The sequence below is a fragment of the Oncorhynchus mykiss genome, chromosome 22, assembly GCF_057628025.1.
Source record: "Oncorhynchus mykiss isolate SJ-2025 chromosome 22, ASM5762802v1, whole genome shotgun sequence".
Taxonomy (NCBI): Eukaryota; Metazoa; Chordata; class Actinopteri; order Salmoniformes; family Salmonidae; genus Oncorhynchus; species Oncorhynchus mykiss.
In genome coordinates, this window is record NC_143043.1 from 9,793,431 (window position 1) to 9,813,722 (window position 20,292).

Sequence of the window (20,292 nt, forward strand, 5' to 3'; positions counted from 1 at the left end):
ATTTGATCATATTACTCCAGTGCTAGCCTCTCTACACTGGCTTCCTGTCAAAGCAAGGGCTGATTTCAAGGTTTTACTGCTAACCTACAAAGCATTACATGGGCTTGCTCCTATCTATCTCTCTGATTTGGTCCTGCCGTACATACCTACACGTACGCTACGGTCACAAGACGCAGGCCTCCTAATTGTCCCTAGAATTTCTAAGCAAACAGCTGGAGGCAGGGCATTCTCCTATAGAGCCCCATTTTTATGGAATGGTCTGCCTACCCATGTGAGAGACGCAGACTCGGTCTCAACCTTTAAGTCTTTACTGAAGACTCATCCCTTCAGTGGGTCATATGATTGAGTGTAGTCTGGCCCAGGAGTGTGAAGGTGAACGGAAAGGCTCTGGAGCAACGAACCGCCCTTGCTGTCTCTGCCTGGCCGGTTCCCCTCCCTCCACTGGGGTTCACTGCCTCCAACCCTATTACAGTGGCTGAGTCACTGGCTTACTGGTGCACTTTCATGCCGTCCCTAGGAGGGGTGCGTCACTTGAGTGGGTTGAGTCACTGATGTGATCTACCTGTCTGGGTTGGCGCCCCCCCTTGGGTTATGCCGTGGCGGAGATCTTTGTGGGCTATACTCGGCCTTGTCTCAGGATGGTAAGTTGGTGGTTGAAGATATCCCTCTAGTGGTGTGGGGGCTGTGCTTTGGCAAAGTGGGTGGGGTTATATCCTTCATCTTTGGCCCTGTCTGGGGGTATCATCGAATGGGGCCCTCCTGTCTCAGATTCCAGTATTTATGCTGCAGTAGTTTATGTGTCGGGGGGCTAGGGTCAGTTTGTTATATCTGGAGTACTTCTCCTGTCTTATCCGGTGTCCTGTGTGAATTTAAGTATGCTCTCTCTAATTCTTTCGTTCTCTCTTTCTTTCTTTCTCTCGGAGGACCTGAGCCCTAGGACCATGCCTCAGGACTACCTGGCATGATGACTCCTTGCTGTCCCCAGTCCACCTGGCCGTGCTGCTGCTCCAGTTTCAACTGTTCTGCCTGCGGCTATGGAACCCTGACCTGTTCACCGGATGTGCTACCTGTCCCAGACCTGCTGTCCCAGTCCAACTTTCTAGAGACAGTAGGAGCGGTAGAGATACTCTTAATGATCGGCTATGAAAAGCCAACTGACATTTACTCCTGAGGTGCTGACTTGCTGCACCCTCGACAACCACTGTGATTATTATTATTTGACCATGCTGGTCATTTATGAACATTGGAACATCTTGGCCATGTTCTGTTATAATCTCCACCCGGCACAGCCAGAAGAGAACTGGCCACCCCACATAGCCTGGTTCCTCTCTAGGTTTCTTCCTATGTTTTGGCCTTTCTAGGGAGTTTTTCCTAGCCACCGTGCTTCTACACCTGCATTGCTTTCTGTTTGCAGTTTTAGGCTGGGTTTCTGTACAGCACATTGAGATATCAGCTGATGTAAGAAGGTCTATATAAATACATTTGATTTGATTTGATGAGGGTCTACATACTATGTGCACATGCTAAAAGAAAGGAACGAGGTGGGTAGATAACTAAGTGTGTCATGGTAGCAAAGTATTTATAAACAAAAAATCTGATCTCTTAAACGTTTTGCAAATTTTTGTTCTATTATCCATACAATAAGCCATAATTGATTTTGCCCAATAGGCCTGGCATTTTCCCATGTTCAAGGAGCTTTCCGTTTTGACTATGTTATTTTGCCTAAAAACCTTTAGAAAAATACCTAAAGAATACCTAAGAAAAATAAAACAACTCTGCATCTCTGCCCAGCCTGGCAAGAGTGGCCAAAAGGGTGTTTAGCATCCCCAGTGGCTCTGCAAGTGTGAAGAGGATACTCTCCTCTGCTGGCCGACTCTCCAGGCACCATCACATGAGCCTGATGCCACAGACTGGCCAAACTTGTTTCTACAAATTCATTCAAAGGCACTAATAAGTCATTTTTAGTTTAATTTGTATTTAATTCTAAGTAAGTCACAGCATATATGCGCATTTAGAGAATGATTTAATACAACTAAGTGTTTAAATGCTGAGCGCATTATGTCCCTACCAGCCTATTGTGTCGCACTTGCAAATGCACAATTTATTTATTTGTAGGCTATAGCCTTGAAATAATTGAAACAATTTAGCCTAAAGAATTATATTTTTTTTGTCTGGCTCCTGACTTATTTAGAGTGTTAATATGCGGTTTAATATGACATGTCGCCTATTTGAAATTATGCTCACTTCTTACATTCACCTCTTCATGTTTATTCAAATATAAATTATAATCCATATGGTTTGGTTTCAATACTTAAACACCAATTGGTAGATCCAGGTAGTCACAAAAATAGATGGTTGTTGGTTCAATTGTGATTTTAATGAATGGAGCGAATTTGGAGAGGAAATTTTTTCTTCATGCGAGCACGGAGCGGTTTTTAGCGGAGCGGTAGGAAAGGACATGGAGGGCCAGAGCGGTGTGCTGCACCTCTCCATTAACGATGAGCGGGATTTACAACCACTCATCTCCGCTCACATGCGCTGGCCGACGTCAATGGCAACAGCTAGTCTTACTGGGGTCCGACACATAATGAAAAATACATTACAGACAAAATACTTTACAATTTACATACATTTAAAAACATGAACATGTAGTGTGTGTGTGTGCGTGTGTGTGTGTGTGTGTGTGTGTGTGTAGTCAGTCTTCCTCAACTGACTGACTCAGTCAGTCTTCCTCAACTCTTAGCCAAGAGGGACTGGCATGCATATAATTAATACTAGCCCTCTGATTACAATGAAAAGCAAGAAGTGCGACTCTGTTCTGGGCCAGCTGCAGCTTATCTAGGTCTTCTATGCAAATCAAATCACATTTTATTGCTCACATACACATGGTTAGCAGTTGTTAATGCGAGTGCAGTGAAATGCTTGTGCTTCTAGTTCCGACAGTGCTGAAATATGTAACAAGTTCACAATAACCACCTTAAATCACACAAATGTAAAGGGATAAATAACAATATGTATATATAAATATATAGATGAGATGGCAGGTGCGGCATAGGCAAGATGTAGTAGATGGTATAGAATACAGTATATACATATGAGATGAGTAATGTAGGATATGTAAACATTATTAAAGTGGTGTTATTTAAAGTGACTAGTGATACCTTCATGAATCTATTTATTATGTTGTTGTATGTGTTGAACTGCTGTGCTTTATCTTGGCCAAGTTGCAGTTGTGAATGAGAACTTGTTCACAATTAGCCTACCTGGTTAAATAAAGGTGTTCTCAACCAGCCTACCTGGTTAAATAAAGGTGTTCTCAACCAGCCTACCTGGTTAAATAAAGGTGAAATAAAATGTTCTTTAAAAAAAATGTAGGATATTATTATTATACATTATTAAAGTGGCGTTATTTAAAGTGACTAGTGATACCTTTATTAAATCCATTTATTAAAGTGGCCAGAGATTTGAGTCGGTATGTTGGCAGCAGCCACTATCTTAGTGATGGCTGTTTAACAGTCTGATGGCCTTGAGATATCTGTTTTTCAGTCTCTCGGTCCCCGCTTTGATGCACCTGTACTGACCTCGCCTTCTGGATGGTAGCGGGGTGAACAGGCAGTGGCTCAGGTGTTTGTTGTCCTTGATGATCTTTTAGGGTCTTCCTGTGACATCAGGTGCTGTAACTGTCCTGGAGGCCAGGTAGTTTGCCTCTGGTGATGCGTTGTGCAGACCTCACCACCCTCTGGAGAGCCTTGCAGTTGTGGGTGGAGCAGTTGCCGTACCAGGCGGTGATACAGCCCGACAGGATGCTCTCGATTGTGCATCTAAAAGTTTGTGAGTGTTTTAGGTGACAAGCCACATTTCTTCAGCCTCCTGAGGTTGAAGAGGCGCTGTTGCGCCTTTGTCACCACACTGTCTGTGTGGGTGGACCATTTCAGTTTGTCCGTGATGTGTATGCCGATGAACTTAAAACTTTCCACCTTCTCCACTACTGTCCCGTCAATGTGGATGGGGGGGATGCTCCCTCTGCTGTTTCCTGAAGTCCACGATCATCTCCTTTGTTTTGTTGATGTTGAGTGATAGGTTATTTTCCTGACTCCACACTCAGAGGGCCCTCACCTCCTCCCTGTAGGCCGTCTCATCGTTGTTGGTAATCACTACCACTGTAGTGTCGTCTGCAAACTTGAGGATTGAATTGGAAGCGTGCATGGCCACGCAGTCAGTCATGGGTGAACAGGGAGTACAGGAGAGGGCTGAGAACGCACCCTTGTGGGGCCCCATGTGTTGAGGATCAGCGGGGTGGAGATGTTGTTTCCTACCCTCACCACCTGGGGGCGGCCTGTCAGAACGTCCAGGATCCAGTTGCACAGCTCAGCTGTAGTCAATGAACAGCATTCTTACATAGGTATTCCTCTTGTCAAGATAGGATAGGGCAGTGTGCAGTGTGATGGTGTCGTCTGTGGACCTATTGGGGTGGTAAGCAAATTGGAGTGGGTCTAGGGTATCAGGTAGGGTGGAGGTGATATGATCCTTGACTAGTCTCTCAAAGCACTTCATGATGACAGAAGTGAGTGCTATGGGGCGATAGTCATTTAGCTCAGTTACCTTAGCTTTCTTGGTAACAGGAACAATGGTGGCCATCTTCAAGCATGTGGGCAGAGTAGACGGGGATAGGGATTGATTGAATATGTCCGTAAACACACCAGCCAGCTGGGCCGGCAGCCTTGCGAGGGTTAACACGTTTAAATGTTTTACTCATGTTAGCCTCGTTGATGGAGAGCCCACAGGCTTTGGTAGTGGGCCGTGTCAGTGGCACTGTATTGTCCTCAAAGCGAGCAAAGAAGTTGTTTAATTTGTCTGTGAGCAAGACGTTGATGTCCGTGACGGGGCTGGTTTTCTTTTTGTAATCTGTGATTGACTGTAGACCCTGCCACATACGTCTTGTGTTTGAGCCGTTGAATTGCATCTCTACTTTGTCTCTATACTGACGCTTTGCTTGCTTGATTGCCTTGCAGAGGGAATAGCTGCACTGTTTGTATTCATTCATGTTTCCAGTCACCTCGCCATGATTAAAAGCGGTGGTTCGCACTTTCAGTTTTGCGCGAATGCTGCCATTAATCCATAGTTTCTGGTTAGGGAAGGTTTTAATAGTCACAGTGATTACAACATCACTGATGCACTTGCTAATAAACTCGCTCACTGAGTCAGCGTAGACGTCAATGTTGTTGTCTGAGGCTACCCGGAACATATCCCAGTCCACGTGATCGAAGCAATCTAGAAGCGTGGAATCCGATTCGTCAGACCAGCGTTGGATAGACCTGAGCACGGCCGTTTCCTGTTTTAGTTTCTGTCTATAGGCTGGGAGCAACAAAATGGAGTCATGGTCAGATTTGCCGAAGGGAGGACGGGGGAGGGCTTTGTATGCATCCCGGAAGTTAGAGTAGCAATGATCCAGAATGCTACCAGCTCGTGTTGCGCATTTGATATGCTGATAGAATTTAGGAAGCCTTGTTCTCAGATTAGCTTTTTTTTTTTTAATCTCCAGCTACAATAAATGCTGCCTCAGGATATATGGTTTCCAGTCTACATAGAGTCCAGTGAAGTTCTTTCAGGGCCGTCAAGGTATCTGCTTGGGGGGGATATACACATCTGTGACTATAATCAAAGAGAATTCTCTTGGTAGATAATGCGGTCGGCATTTGATTGTAAGGAATTCTAGGTCAGGTGAACAAAAGTTTGTTTGTTCATGTGTAACTCTGTGTTGTTGTTTTTGTCGCACTGCTTTGCTTTATCTTGGCCAGGTCACAGTTGTAAATGAGAATTTGTTCTCAACTGGCCTACCTGGTTAAATAAAGTTGAAAAAATACAAAATAAATAAAAATAAAAGGACTTGAGTTCCTGTATGTTGTTATGATTACACTATGAGTCGTTAATCATAAGGCATACACCCCCACCCTTCTTACCAGAGAGATGCTTTTAGGTGTCGGTGCGATGCGTGAAGAAACCGGGTGGCTGTACCGACCGACAACATAGAGAGCCATGAGCCATGTTTCCGTGAAACAGAGAATGTAACAATCTCTGATGTCTCTCTGGAAGGCAATTCCAGCCCTAATCTCATCCTCCTTGTTGTCTAGAGATTGGAGATTGGTGAGTAATATGCTCAGAAGCGGTGGATGGTGTGCTCGCCTTCTAAGTCTGACCAGTAGGACGCTCCGTCGGCCTCTGGGGTAAGATCCCATGTCCAGGGTGGAGGTCCGAACGCAGGATCCGCTTCGGGAAAGTTGTATTCCTGGTCGTAATGTTGGTACGTTGACGTCACTTTTATATGCAATAGTTCTTCCCTGCTGTGTGTAATAACACTTGAGATTTTCTGGGCAAACAATGTAAGAAAAATGAATTACTGCACAGGTTCCTAAGAACCTGAAGCGAGGCGACCTTCTCTGTCAGCGCCATTGTTGCAGTGTGCGCTGTGTGTGTGTGTGTGTGTGTGTGTGTGTGTATACTCACGGTGCGGTGTGAGATCCACTTCTCGTGGCAGTACTCCTGGGTTCCTCCCAGCTCAGTAGTCAGTTGTGTCCGGTCTATGTAGGAGTGGAGCTCAGTCACAGAACTCAGCATAATCATCTACACAAGCAACAATTTAGGATAGAAAAACGTAATGGTGAAGTAATGACAATAATACAAAAGTCAGTCTATGAATGTGTGCGCGTCTGTAGACTGCTGTCTGTACCTACCGGCACCTTCATCTTGAACTCATCCTTGTTGAACTTGAACAAGATGTCTGAGAGTGTCCTCTGGAATAAGGTGGTGGGCCTCAATACCAGAACTAACTGCAGGTTCCCTGGGAACGAACCCTACACACAGAGAGAGGGGAGGAAAGGTAGGGGAGAGGGGAGGGGAGGAGAGAAAGATGGATGAACAGAGAACTGGGAGGACTTCAAAAATACAGGAGTAGACAGCAACCACCATAGCTCTCAGTCTAGACAACCCACTAGCAAGAGACATCATGTACACACACACACACACACACACACACACACACACACACACACACACACACACACACACACACACACACTTTAAGGGTAGAATAAAGCTGACAGACAGGGACTATTAAAAAGCAGACCCGCAGACATTATAATCAGGAGCTAAATTAGCACACAGTGTACATCCCTGAAGCTAGTTCTGGTGAGGTAAGACTCAAACTGTACACATAAAGCCACAGCAAGATCAATATTATGGCTTTAGCCGGCGGTGGAGACAAACTCCCATTACTGAATTAATGCGTAAGCTAATGTAGTGCACACACACGCACACACAGGTTTGATTGATTGGAGAGAGACAGAACGCTGGCCTAAGCAGAAATGACAGATCTAAGACTCTGCCTCATTAACAAACAACCAGTAGGGAATACACAAACTTAATTGAATTAATGAATCAATAAACTGTTCCTCTCTGCAGCCCAACTAGAGAGAGCTCTTAATGACCTCTGACACTGCAGGACAGTCACTATGAAAGGGACTGGCCATTCACTAGCAACGTACCCTTCAAAACGCAAACATCCAATGGAGACAAGCAAGGAAGAGGAAGAAATGAATGTAATGGTATTCAGTAGAAGTTGGTTCGAAAAAGGTGGTTGGGTGGATTTTGGAGACAGCATATATAAGGAACAAGTCTGACTCCCAGATGAGAGTTGTAACCGTTCGACCGTAACCTTCTGACTGGACTTGTGGTCATAGCCCACAGGTTCTGGTCGAAAACAGTAGGCGCACGCGCGCGCGCACACACACACACACACACACACACACACACACACACACACACACACACACACACACACACACACACACACACACACCAGGCTGGTGAGTGAGAGTGTAGACAGTGTGTCTCTTGGGAGTGAGTGAAACCACAGTAACCCTATAGGTTTTTAATTAGGGACCACACCATAAACAACTGCTGCTTTCTCCCCCAGTCTGAAAACCACCCATGCATGGCAATGCACTACACTCATTAAAACACAGACACACACAGACAGACAAAGAAGCACAGTATACACAAAGATGTACACACCCACACCCACACACACGCAAACAAAAACATTGGATACAGTGAGGAAAAAAATAATTTGATCCTCTGCTGATTTTGTACGTTTGCCCACTGACAAAGAAATGATCAGTCTCCATTTACTTTTAATGGTAGATTTATTTGAACAGTGAGAGACAGAATAACAACAAAACAATCCAGAAAAGCGCATGTCAAAAATGCTATAAATTGATTTGCATTTTAATGAGGGAAATAATTATTTGACCCCTCTGCAAAACATGACTTAGTACTTGGTGGCAAAACCATGGTGGTGTTCTTGGGGTCATAGGCAGCACTCCTCCTCCTCCAAACACGGCGAGTTGAGTTGATGCCAAAGAGCTCCATTTTGATCTCATCTGACCACAACACTTTCACCCAGTTGTCCTCTGAATCATTCAGATGTTCATTGGCAAACTTCAGACGGGCATGTATATGTGCTTTCTTGAGCAGGGGGACCTTGTGGGCGCTGCAGGATTTCAGTCTGTCACGGCGTAGTGTGTTACCAATCGTTTTCTTGGTGACTATGGTCCCAGCTGCCTTGAGATCATTGCCAAGATTCTCCCATGTAGTTCTGGGCGGATTCCTCACCGTTCTCATGATCATTGCAACTCCACGAGGTGAGATCTTGCATGGAGCCCCAGGCCGAGGGAGATTGACAGTTCTTTTGTGCATCAACTCACCAAGCAGCTTGGCGATGGTCTTGTAGCCCATTCCAGTCTTGTGTAGGTCTACAATCTTGTCCCTGACATCCTTGGAGAGCTCTTTGGTCTTGGTGGAGAGTTTGGAATCTGATTGATTGATTGCTTCTGTGGACAGGTGTCTTTTATTCAGGTAACAAACTGAGATTAGGAGCACACCCTTTAAGAGTGTGCTCCTAATCTCAGCTCATTACCTGTATAAAAGACACCTGGGAGCCAGAAATCTTTATGATTGAGAGGGGGTCAAATACTTATTTGCCTCATTAAAATGCAAATACATTTATACAATTTTTGACATGTGTTTTTCTGAATTTTTGTTGTTGTTATTCTGTCTCTCACTGTTCAAATAAACCTACCATTAAAACTATAGACTGATCATTTCTTTGTCAGTGGGCAAACGTACAAAATCAGCCTCACTGTACATATACCCACAAAGCCACAACAAAGAGGTGAATGATAGTTGAGGCTATACAATGACTAATGTGAGATGACGACCCCCCCCCCCCCCCCCCCCCCTCCTTCACAGTCCAGGCTCCAACTCAGTACCTGTTAACACGCATTTGTGTTGTTTATCTTCATATGATTTATCATTAGGTCTTCAATAGTTGTGATAGTACCGGCTCAACTCATGCCAGCATTCACTACTGTTCATTACACGGCCTGTGTGTGTGTGCGGCATTTAGCAGCGCGGTGAAACTATCCAGAACAGGCGACTGCTCCGGCGGTGACTGAGTGCCTCCCATTACCAGACTGTCAGGCTGTAATGTCCCCCCCCTTGTGGGATTAATAAAGCTTGATTCAATTTGAAATGAGGGAGGGAGCATTCCAGGTCCCAGTGGAGTCTGGGGGTTCATATTCATCTCTCTATATATCTTCCTCTGTCTAGGAAATCATCTCTCTCCCACACATTCTCTTCAGTTCAGTGAAACGCTATGATGAGGCTTTCGTGTCAATAACTGAGAACCCATAGACCTCTACTTATTTCCCCTCTGTGTGTGTGAGACAGCTGTGTGGACAGCTGTCCACATAACTGTGGTGCTGAAACCAAGAATGCAGTCATGTGGGGTTAAACAGCACTTAGGATATAGGTATTGATTCAAATCAATACGAATCATGCGGGTCCGTATTGTTACTTACTTAATAAAGTTCTGAATGATCTTATAAGTGGTGTTGAACAAAGATAAAGCCATTGGAAATCCTGTGCTATTAATGGACGAACCAGAAAGTGCTCAAACCATGTATCAACTCAGCACAAATAAACAAACACACTTTGAAAGCTAATCACCAAAGCAGAGAGAATATCCCTCACAGCTCACACACTGCATTCAGCTGCCAGCAAGCTGCCATCAAGCAGGAAACAGTGAGTTGTGACTGGAGAGGAAACAACAGGCTGTGTTTTCTAAGAGGAAGAGAAAGAGAGAAAAGACTCCCTCGATCATCTTTTCATTTTTTGTATCCTTCTTTTACACATTCTCCTCATTCTGAACCACAAAGGCCTAAGGGATAGAGCAATGGAAAGATAAGGGGTGATATACAGATCTGCTATATGCGCACGCGTTGATGTGGCTGCAAGGCGTGCGTTGGTATGATTCTGAACAGTCATATCTGGCAACAATGACAAGAAGATGACATGTGGGGAATCGTAGGTGGCTCGTTTCAGCTCGTATTTTGTTATTGATGTCTTGTCTTGTTTTGAGGTGTTTGACTGATGTCAAGTCTATGCTAATACGGCAAAAATGTGCTAGTTAGCTAACCAACAACTGTAACGATGTATTTGAGTGACAAGTGATCATTGTGCAAATGTGTTTGTTTTCAATAAACCTTTGGAGACGAAATATAGTTGACCCGTTATGAACAATCTAAGCCAACCCTGTCTGCATTGCCGCACACGTTGGTTTTGTTGCTAAACTACCAACACGTCGATCTTAGTTTGATCACTCTGTTGTCACAAAGGTATTTAGCAAAATGCAAAATGTAGTGTATTCGAGGTTTAAAAAGGCTTCTAAAGTTGGTCATTTCCTCTTTAAAATGTCAGACTTATTTTATCGTAACAACCCCTACACAAATGTCCATTAAAGAGCGACCGCCCCTAAAAAGCAACTTCTCTTTTTGAAAACAGGCTGTTGCATCAATATAAGTCAGAAACATTCATTATTCTAATGTCAAAATTGACTACAAAGTTCGAATAGGATCATTTTGGTCAGAGTCAGTCTCACTCAAGACTGTGATTTACGAGATGATAGGAAAAAAAGGTATGTAACAGAATGAAGGGTTCCTGTAACAGAATGAAGGGTTCCTGTAACAGAATGAAGGGTTCCTGTAACAGAATGAAGGGTTCCCGTAACAGAATGAAGGGTTCCCGTAACAGAATGAAGGGTTCCTGTAACAGAATGAAGGGTTCCCGGAACAGAATGAAGGGTTCCTGTAACAGAATGAAGGGTTCCTGTAACAGAATGAAGGGTTCCTGTAACAGAATGAAGGGTTCCTGTAACAGAATGAAGGGTTCCTGTAACAGAATGAAGGGTTCCTGTAACAGAATGAAGGGTTCCCGGAACAGAATGAAGGGTTCCCGTAACAGAATGAAGGGTTCCTGTAACAGAATGAAGGGTTCCTGTAACAGAATGAAGGGTTCCCGGAACAGAATGAAGGGTTCCTGTAACAGAATGAGGGGTTCCTGTAACAGAATGAAGGGTTCCTGTAACAGAATGAAGGGTTCCTGTAACAGAATGAAGGGCACCGTAACAGAATGAAGGGTTCCTGTAACAGAATGAAGGGTTCCCGGAACAGAATGAAGGGTTCCTGTAACAGAATGAGGGGTTCCTGTAACAGAATGAAGGGTTCCTGTAACAGAATGAAGGGTTCCTGTAACAGAATGAAGGGCACCGTAACAGAATGAAGGGTTCCTGTAACAGAATGAAGGGTTCCCGGAACAGAATGAAGGGTTCCTGTAACAGAATGAGGGGTTCCTGTAACAGAATGAAGGGTTCCTGTAACAGAATGAGGGGTTCCTGTAACAGAATGAAGGGTTCCTGTAACAGAATGAAGGGCACCGTAACAGAATGAAGGGTTCCTGTAACAGAATGAAGGGTTCCCGGAACAGAATGAAGGGTTCCTGTAACAGAATGAGGGGTTCCTGTAACAGAATGAAGGGTTCCTGTAACAGAATGAGGGGTTCCTGTAACAGAATGAAGGGTTCCTGTAACAGAATGAAGGGTTCCCGGAACAGAATGAAGGGTTCCTGTAACAGAATGAAGGGTTCCTGTAACAGAATGAAGGGTTCCTGTAACAGAATGAAGGGTTCCTGTAACAGAATGAAGGGTTCCTGTAACAGAATGAAGGGTTCCCGGAACAGAATGAAGGGTTCCTGTAACAGAATGAAGAGTTCCCGGAACAGAATGAAGGGTTCCTGTAACAGAATGAAGGGTTCCCGGAACAGAATGAAGGGCACCGTAACAGAATGAAGGGTTCCTGTAACAGAATGAAGGGTTCCCGGAACAGAATGAAGGGTTCCTGTAACAGAATGAAAGGTTCCCGGAACAGAATGAAGGGTACCGTAACAGAATTAAGGGTTACTGTAACAGAATGAAGGGTTCCCGTAACAGAATGAAGGGTTCCCGTAACAGAATGACGGGTACCATAACAGTTTTCCTAGGTTGGGAATATTTTAATCCTGCCCACATGCCCACACCTGGCAGCACCCACACCTGGCAGCACCCAATCAATTCGGCGCGCAGCTGCACATGCCCCGATTGTAATGCCCATGGTCAATTTGGTGTGACATTTAATTTCCCTATGGGGCTAGTTAGGGACCATCAGTAAATTAAACAATGTATGTGGGACAATATTTTAAAAGGTCAATAGCTCCAAATTTCAATGACTTAAAAACCTCAAACCAACTATAAATTGTAGAAATTCATATACAAATATTGAAAGCATTTAATGAGACAACTAAAATATGTGCAACATGAACATATTGTACCATTTACATTGTGTTATTTATTGACTGTCCCTAACTATACCCAGAGATAGGCTATCCAAAGTCAAACCAACTTTGCCACACCAGCCGGCTGAAGCTAATTGCCTAAATAATTTGGCTAACTCTTACCACCTGTGAACACACACGAGACACCCACATCAAACCACACCCCGATACCAACTCACATTTGAAATCCGTCATGGTCACTAGCATGAGACTAAATAACGAAAGGCTGTCGCTCTTTATTTACAATCCACATAATTATTCACATTTTTGTTGCTGCAGGATTTTTTTCCTGCTCTGAGAAACTGGTCGAATTAAGATAAACTATCGCTGTAAAGTGACATAAATGAAATGAAGAGAGAGAGAGAAGGGATGAAGGAAGATGTGAACAAAGAGATAGTAGCTGAAATGAAGAGAGTGAAATGAGGAGAGAGAGTTTAGTGGGTTGGAGAGAGATACAACAGCTACCTCATCACTACCACAGCATGGGAAACACACAGACCTAATATTTCTTTCCATCTTTATCCATTAAAGTCAGTGTCAGTGTTTTTCCTATAGAGTGAGTTTATCTACAAATGTTCTATACAGTATTCATCAAAACATGGATTACAGTGTGAAACTGAAAAGACACTCATTGTCATATCCTTCCAGCATGCTTTGTTGTAATGTTGGGAGAACACTTCTCTCATTGCTCTCTTGTCCTCTTTGTTTTGGCTGTTTGTTCTGCCCCCACGGCAGGGGGAGTATAGGCTGGTGGGCTGAATAGGCTGATGCCTGTGTGTGTTTATGTGTAGGTGGGGGGGGGGGGGGGTGGGGGATATTTCATATCTGCCCCCTAGGGCAGTTGTGATATTAATCCCTACTTTGTTGCACAGATGTGGAGCTCTGAGAAGAGGAGGGGTTGTTCTGACACCTCTTGTCTGCCAAACCCCCTCTGCCCTCGGGCTGACAGTGTAAGGATGAGGCCTCACAAAACTGGTGCTCCACTCAACACATGATTAAAGAAATGTATTTCACACACACAGATGCATAGACACAAAAGACCTTATAGAGCCAGACACACACACGCGCTCGGTTACTTACTGCAATGCGGAGCAGGGTCCCCTTGACGGCCGCCCATCGGTCCTGCCGCCGGTCAATGACCAGGATAAAACCCACTCCTGCCGCAGACAGACTGGAAAAAAGAGATGGGATCCCGGTCAACACAACCACTAACACCTGACCCCACTGCACACATGACCATAACAAGACCGCAGATGGAGACTGGAGAGAGGGGAATAAGGTTCAGTAGGACCACAGTGACTGGACATGACCAGAGAATAAATGAACAGGGAACCACAATGGTGAGAGAGGATAGAGATGAGTGTCACTAGTATGTCTAGTACTGTATGTCCCATGCTGCTCAGTTGGTAGAGCATGGCGCTTGCAATGGCAGGGTTGTGGGTTCAATTCCCACTGGGGGACAAGTATGAAATGTATACAATCTACTGTCTCTGGAAAAGAGCGTCTGATAAATATTAAAATGTTAAATGTAAAAATGTATCTATCAGTCAGGCCTGAGTAAAGACCTACCCTCAGCTTGGTGCACTTATGTACAGGCAAAGTAAAGATGCTTTAAAACCCCTGTCCTAGGGTTTGTTAAACTATACACACCTTCAAGATACTGGTCCAATCCACACAGATAAAGAGTTGTAAGGCCAGCGTCCTAAAACCGCTGTAGTCTTATGAGAGGGGTTCAGGTAGAGGAATCAAAGTCAATCCCACATGTAGCCAGTCAGAAGAATCAACTATACACACACCTTCTAGAGGTGACACAAATACTCACACCTCAGCAGCAAAACACACACACACACACACACACACTGCCTGGTCACAGCAAACTGATGAACAGAATGTCTCCACTCCTACTCACACGACAACAACTCTGCTATTCCAAATCCTCCAATAGAGAAAAAGGGATAAATAATTCCATATTGAAACTGGAGAGAAGAGAGGAAAATAGATGCCTTAGAGTCAGATCTGCCTGTGTTGTGTTGGAGGGAGAGCAAGACAGTCACAGAAACCAGCCACTGCCACTGCACTGATCAACCAATGATGTGCCAGGAACTGCCGTGCCACTAGCCAATCCTAGCTTGGCCAAGAGGTGACAGACAGCCCCGGGGGCCAGTCAGCAGACCTGGGGATGTGAGGGAGGGGATGGGCTGATGTAGAGGAGGGGAGCTGCATTCTCTCCCTCCCTCCCACCTGCTCAAGCGTTCAAAAGAGCAGACCGGTTCTTTTTTAGCAGCAGAGAAGGAGGAGGGGAGAGAGAGGGATGGAGGAGGAGGGAAGGATGAAAAAAAATGAGAGAGAAAAGGAAGAGAGATGGTCTAGTACTGGGACCTTTATGAGGACTGAACTGGTTTAGTGATTTATACTGAAAGACAGTATGAGAGGAAGAGAGGGGGGAGAGAGAGAGATGAGGGAAAGTCGGGCATAGAGAGATAGTATAGATTGTAATAAACTAGGCTTGCTACTTAGTCTCAGAACACAAAGAATCACATACACAAGTATGGCCAAAAGTACGTGGACACCTGCTCGTCGAACATCTCATTCCAAAATTATGGGCATTAATATGGAATTGGCCTCCCCTTCGCTGCTATAACAGTCTCCATCCACTCTTCTGTGAAGGCTTTCCACTAGATGTTGGAACATTGCTGTGGGGACTTGCGTCCATTCAGCCACAAGAGCATTAGTGAGGTTGGGCACTGATGTTGATTGATTAGGCCTGGCTCGCAGTCGGTGTTCCAATTCCTCCCAAAGGTGTTCGATGGGGTTGAGGTCAGGGCTCTGTGCAGGCCAGTCAAGTTCTTCCACACTGTTCTCGACAAACCATTTCTGTATGGACCTTGCTTTGTGCACGGGGGCATTGTCATGCTGAAACAGGAAAGGGCCTTCCAAAAACTGTTGCCACAAAGTTGGAAGCACAGAATCGTCTAGAATATCATTGTATGCTGTAGCATTAAGATTTCCCTTGACTGGAACTAAAGGGCCTAGCCTGAACCATGAAAAACAGCCCCAAACCATTATTCCTCCTCCACCAAACTTGACAGTTGGTACTATGTATTGGGGCAGGTAGCGTTCTCCTGGCATCCGCCAAACTTAGATTCGTCCACCGGACTGTCAGATGGTGAAGTGCGATTTACCAACCCGAGTGGCGCAGCGGTCTAAGGCACTGCATCTTAGTTCAAGAGGCGTCACTACAGTCCCTGGCTTGAATCCAGGCTGTATCACATCTGGCCGTGTTTGGGAGTCCCATAGGGCTGCACACAATCGGCCCAGCATCTTCCGGGTTTGGCTGGGGTAGGCCGTCATTATAAATAAGAATTTGTTCTTTAACTAACTTGCCTAGTTAAATAAAGGTTCAATAAATAATAGATAATAATAATTCCCAGAGAACGTGCTTTGGCTACTCCAGAGTCTAATGGCGGCGAGCTTTACACCACTCCAGCCAATGCTTGGCATTGTGCATGGTGATCTTAGGCTTGTGTGCGACTGCTCGGCCATGGAAACCCATTTCATGATGCTCCTGATAACAGTTATTGTACTGACGTTGCTTCCAGAGGCAGTTTGGAACTTGGTAGTGACTGTTGGAACCGAGGACCGACAATTTTCACCTGACAACCACTTCTCGGCTGAGCCGTTGTTGCTTCTAGACGTTTCCACTTCACAATAACAGCACCTACAGTTGACCGGGGAAGCTCTAGCAGGGCAGACATTTGACAAACAAACTTGTTGTAAACGTGGCATCCTATGACGCTGCCACGTTGAAAGTCACTGAGCTCTTCAGTAAGGCCATTCTACTGCCAGTGTTTGTCGATGGAGATTGCATGGCGGTGTCCTCGATTTTATACACCTGTCGGCAACAGGTGTGGCGGAAATAGCCAATCCACTAATTTGAAGGGGTGTCCACATTCACTAATCAAAAGTATGTACAATTTCAGGGTACAGACTTAAAAAACTGCCAGAAAGGGTGATCTATATACAGAGGAATTAATTCACCACTTCTAGGATATGATTGTTTCTGCCATACAAGCAGTTTCTGCAACACACACTCGCACAGCTGAATGGACACAGAAACATATTGAGCAATAATGAATGTGAAATTAGATTAATTTAAATATTCATGGTGGAGTTTATAATTGATTTGTGAAGGAGTCTAAATAATTTGATTTCTTGCGGCGGTTGTCTGATGCTGGTGGAACCCCTGCTAGCTGTGTTGTGGAATGGGATTGCTTAAAACACAATTTCTGCACGGGCGTGCACAAGCACGCGCACACGCACACACACACACACACACACACACACACACACACACACACACACACACACACACACACAGCCCCCCCTCTATGCCATACTCCACCCTGAAGCCAGGCAGGCTGTAAATCAAATTAAAAACAGATTAAAAAAAGCTCTTAAAGAGCTCTTCAAGTTTCAGTCACTCTCAAATCCTCCTGTCAAGGTTCTACCTCAACCTGCAGCCACTCTGAACTAGACCCAGAGAGGTTTGGAGAGAGCAAGAGCGAGAGAGAAACCTGGTCTGCCCAAGGACACAGGCTGCTAATTAATTTAGTGAGTGTTTGGCGATCCGCAGCGTAAACAGGCTTTTCCCACCGGAGGCGAAAAAGGGATTCGGATACGGATACATTCCATGCCTCATCGGCAGACCAGGAACAGGAAAATTAACTCAAAATTGGGAATGCCTTCAAAAGGAATTTGAAACTGTGGTATTTTATGCACCCACAGTCCCCCTCCAAAAACCTTCATTTTAAATGATTTTCATGAATATATGTATTTATCTAAATGTATTCTGGTTGAAATTGAAGTGGAACATATTGAATAGTTCTGTATTCAAGGTCAAGACACACACACACACACACACACACACACACACACACACACACACACACACACACACACACAAAACCGCCCTGAGGAATTCCTGGCCATCTGTCCGTCTGCTCTGAGCAGCTTTAGCCTCAGGCCCTTTCTATCAGCTCAACTTTGACTTTTTGTAAGGTTGTGATGTCAGCAGTGACCTCAAAGAGTCACAGGAAGGAAGCCATGCAGGGGTTGCAACACAGCTCTTCTACACCAGTTTAGAATGTGATGTGAATATGTGGACCAGGTGTGTAAGTGGTTTCAACCCTGTATGTGAATATGTGAACCAGGTGTGTAAGTGGTTTCAACCCTGTATGTGAATATGTGAACCAGGTGTGTAAGTGGTTTCAACCCTGTATGTGAATATGTGAACCAGGTGTGTAAGTGGTTTCAACCCTGTATGTAAATATGTGAACCAGGTGTGTAAGTGGTTTCAACCATGTATGTGAATATGTGAACCAGGTGTGTAAGTGGTTTCAACCCTGTACGCCACGATTAGGTGCAGGAGTAGGTGTAAGAGCTTCTCTGTTGGCTGGTGTATTCACGCGCATGTACTGCAGCTCAGCTGTCTGCATGCGTTATTCAAACTTAAACAGTCAGGACCACTGCAGTTTCTATTTTAGACCCACTACATGCCTCAACGGACAAGGATGGAGTGAGGAAGAGAAGAATGAGTGAGAAAATAGCTATACAAGGAAGGAAGGGTATCTGGAGAAACAGAGAGAATGGGGCAAAGGATGAGAAGAGAAACGGAAGATGGGGGAAAAAAAGAGAGAAAGGATGACAGAAATCCCTGTGAGGAGGATATTGAGAAGATGGGGGGCGGGGGTCATTTATTCTCCCCCCTCCCCCATCACCAGTCTCTCAGTACACAAAGACATTCTGCAGTAATATGATTACAGGCTGGGGTTATTGCATTGGCCAGCTAATTAAGGGAATGCATTGAGATCTCCTCTCCTCCCTCTCTACTAAGATATCTCTACAGGGGACAGCCCAGACCCCCCCCATTTACATAACACTCTCACTGACACACTAAACACAAGACTAAGAAGACAATACCTCCCAAAGGTTGAGGTTAGGATTGGGGGAGATCAGTGGTTAAAGGGTTCTACCTCAAGCAGCATGCAGTGCATATGACCCTCTAGTGACACCTGCTGGCTATATCTATACAGCAGTCAATAAGAGCTGAGGATAACACACTTGGTTTGCACTGAAAATATGTGGTATACCATGAGCTGAAACAGCAATAAAAACAATGTTGTATGGCAGGGGTAGGAAACCCTGTTCCTACAGTGCTGCAGTACTGCATGATTTTGTTCCAACTAGGCGCCAAACCTGACCAACTGAGCCAAGTGATCAGTTCAGGGATTGCCTAAATTCAACACAATTGGTCTTCCAGGTCAGTTAAAACATGAAGTGTCTGCAGCACTCCAGCAACAGGGTGTCCTAATCCCTGTTGTATGGTGAACAAGGAAGTTTATGGTCCCAGAATCTTTTAACGTGTCTGTTTTCAGCGTTCAACACCATAGTACCCTCAAAGCTCATCACTAAGCTAAGGATCCTGGGACTAAACACCTCCCTCTGCAACTAGATCTTGGACTTCCTGACGGGCTGCCCCCAGGTGGTGAGGGTAGGTAGCAACACATCTGCCACACTGATCCTCAACACTGGAGCTCCACAGGGGTGCGTGCTCAGTCCCCTCCTGTACTCCCTGTTCCCCCACGACTGCATGGCCAAACACGACTCCAACACCATCAGTAAGTTTGCAGACGACACAACAGTGGTAGGCCTGATCACCGACAACACTGAGACATCCTATAGGGAGGAGGTCAGAGACCTGGCCGTGTGGTGCCAGAATAACAACCTATCCCTCAACTTAGCCAAGACTAAGGAGATGATTGTGGACTACAGGAAAAGGAGGACCAAGCACATCCCCATTCTCATCAACGGGGCTGTAGTGGAGCAGGTTGAGAGCTTCAAGTTCATCGGTGTCCACATCAACACACTAGAATGGTCCAAACACACCAAGACAGTCGTGAAGAGGGCACGACAAAGCATATTCCCCCTCAGGAAACAAAAAGATATGGCATGGGTCCTGAGATCCTCAAAAGGTTCTACAGCTGCACCATAGAGAGCATCGTGACTGGTTGCATCACTACCTGGTACGGCAATTGAACGGCCTCTGACCGCAAGGCACTACAGAGGGTAGTGTGTGCGGCCCAGTATATTACTGGGGCTAAGCTGCCTGCCATCCAGGACCTCTACACCAGGCGGTGTCAGAGGAAGGTCCTAAAAATTGTCAAAGACCCCAGCCACCTCAGTCAGACTGTTCTCTCTACTAAAGCATGGCAAGTGGTACCGGAACACCAAGTCAAGGACTTAAGGGCTTCTCAACAGTTTTTACCCCCAAGCCATAAGACTCCTGAACAGTTTTTACCCCCAAGCCATAAGACTCCTGAACAGTTTTTACCCCCAAGCCATAAGACTCCTGAACAGTTTTTACCCGCAAGCCATAAGACTCCTGAACAGTTTTTACCCCCAAGCCATAAGACTCCTGGACAGTTTTTACCCCCAAGCCATAAGACTCCTGAACAGTTTTTACCCCCAAGC

General features: G+C 45.1%; 1 protein-coding gene and 1 long non-coding RNA gene across 42 annotated transcripts in view; one reads left to right on the top strand and one right to left on the bottom strand.

The window, feature by feature from the left end:
* LOC149972793 (uncharacterized) overlaps nt 1-20,292 on the top strand; it is a 548,532-nt gene that overhangs the window by 228,609 nt on the left and 299,631 nt on the right. The window lies entirely within an intron of this gene.
* Nucleotides 1-20,292, bottom strand: part of LOC110501299 (guanine nucleotide exchange factor DBS) — a 71,825-nt gene that overhangs the window by 15,725 nt on the left and 35,808 nt on the right. For 37 of the 41 annotated variants that reach the window (XM_090215342.1, XM_090215343.1, XM_090215335.1 and 34 more), the window contains exons 4-6: nt 13,843-13,933; nt 6,732-6,851; nt 6,505-6,621 (exon numbers count right to left, since the gene is read on the bottom strand). In XM_090215342.1, the coding sequence (XP_090071468.1) occupies nt 6,505-6,621; nt 6,732-6,851; nt 13,843-13,933 (328 nt within the window). Of the gene's footprint in view, nt 1-6,504; nt 6,622-6,731; nt 6,852-13,842; nt 13,934-14,412; nt 14,474-14,671; nt 14,815-20,292 lie in introns of those variants that run through there. The other 4 variants (XM_090215349.1, XM_090215348.1, XM_090215347.1 and 1 more) reach the window with 2 other exon arrangements.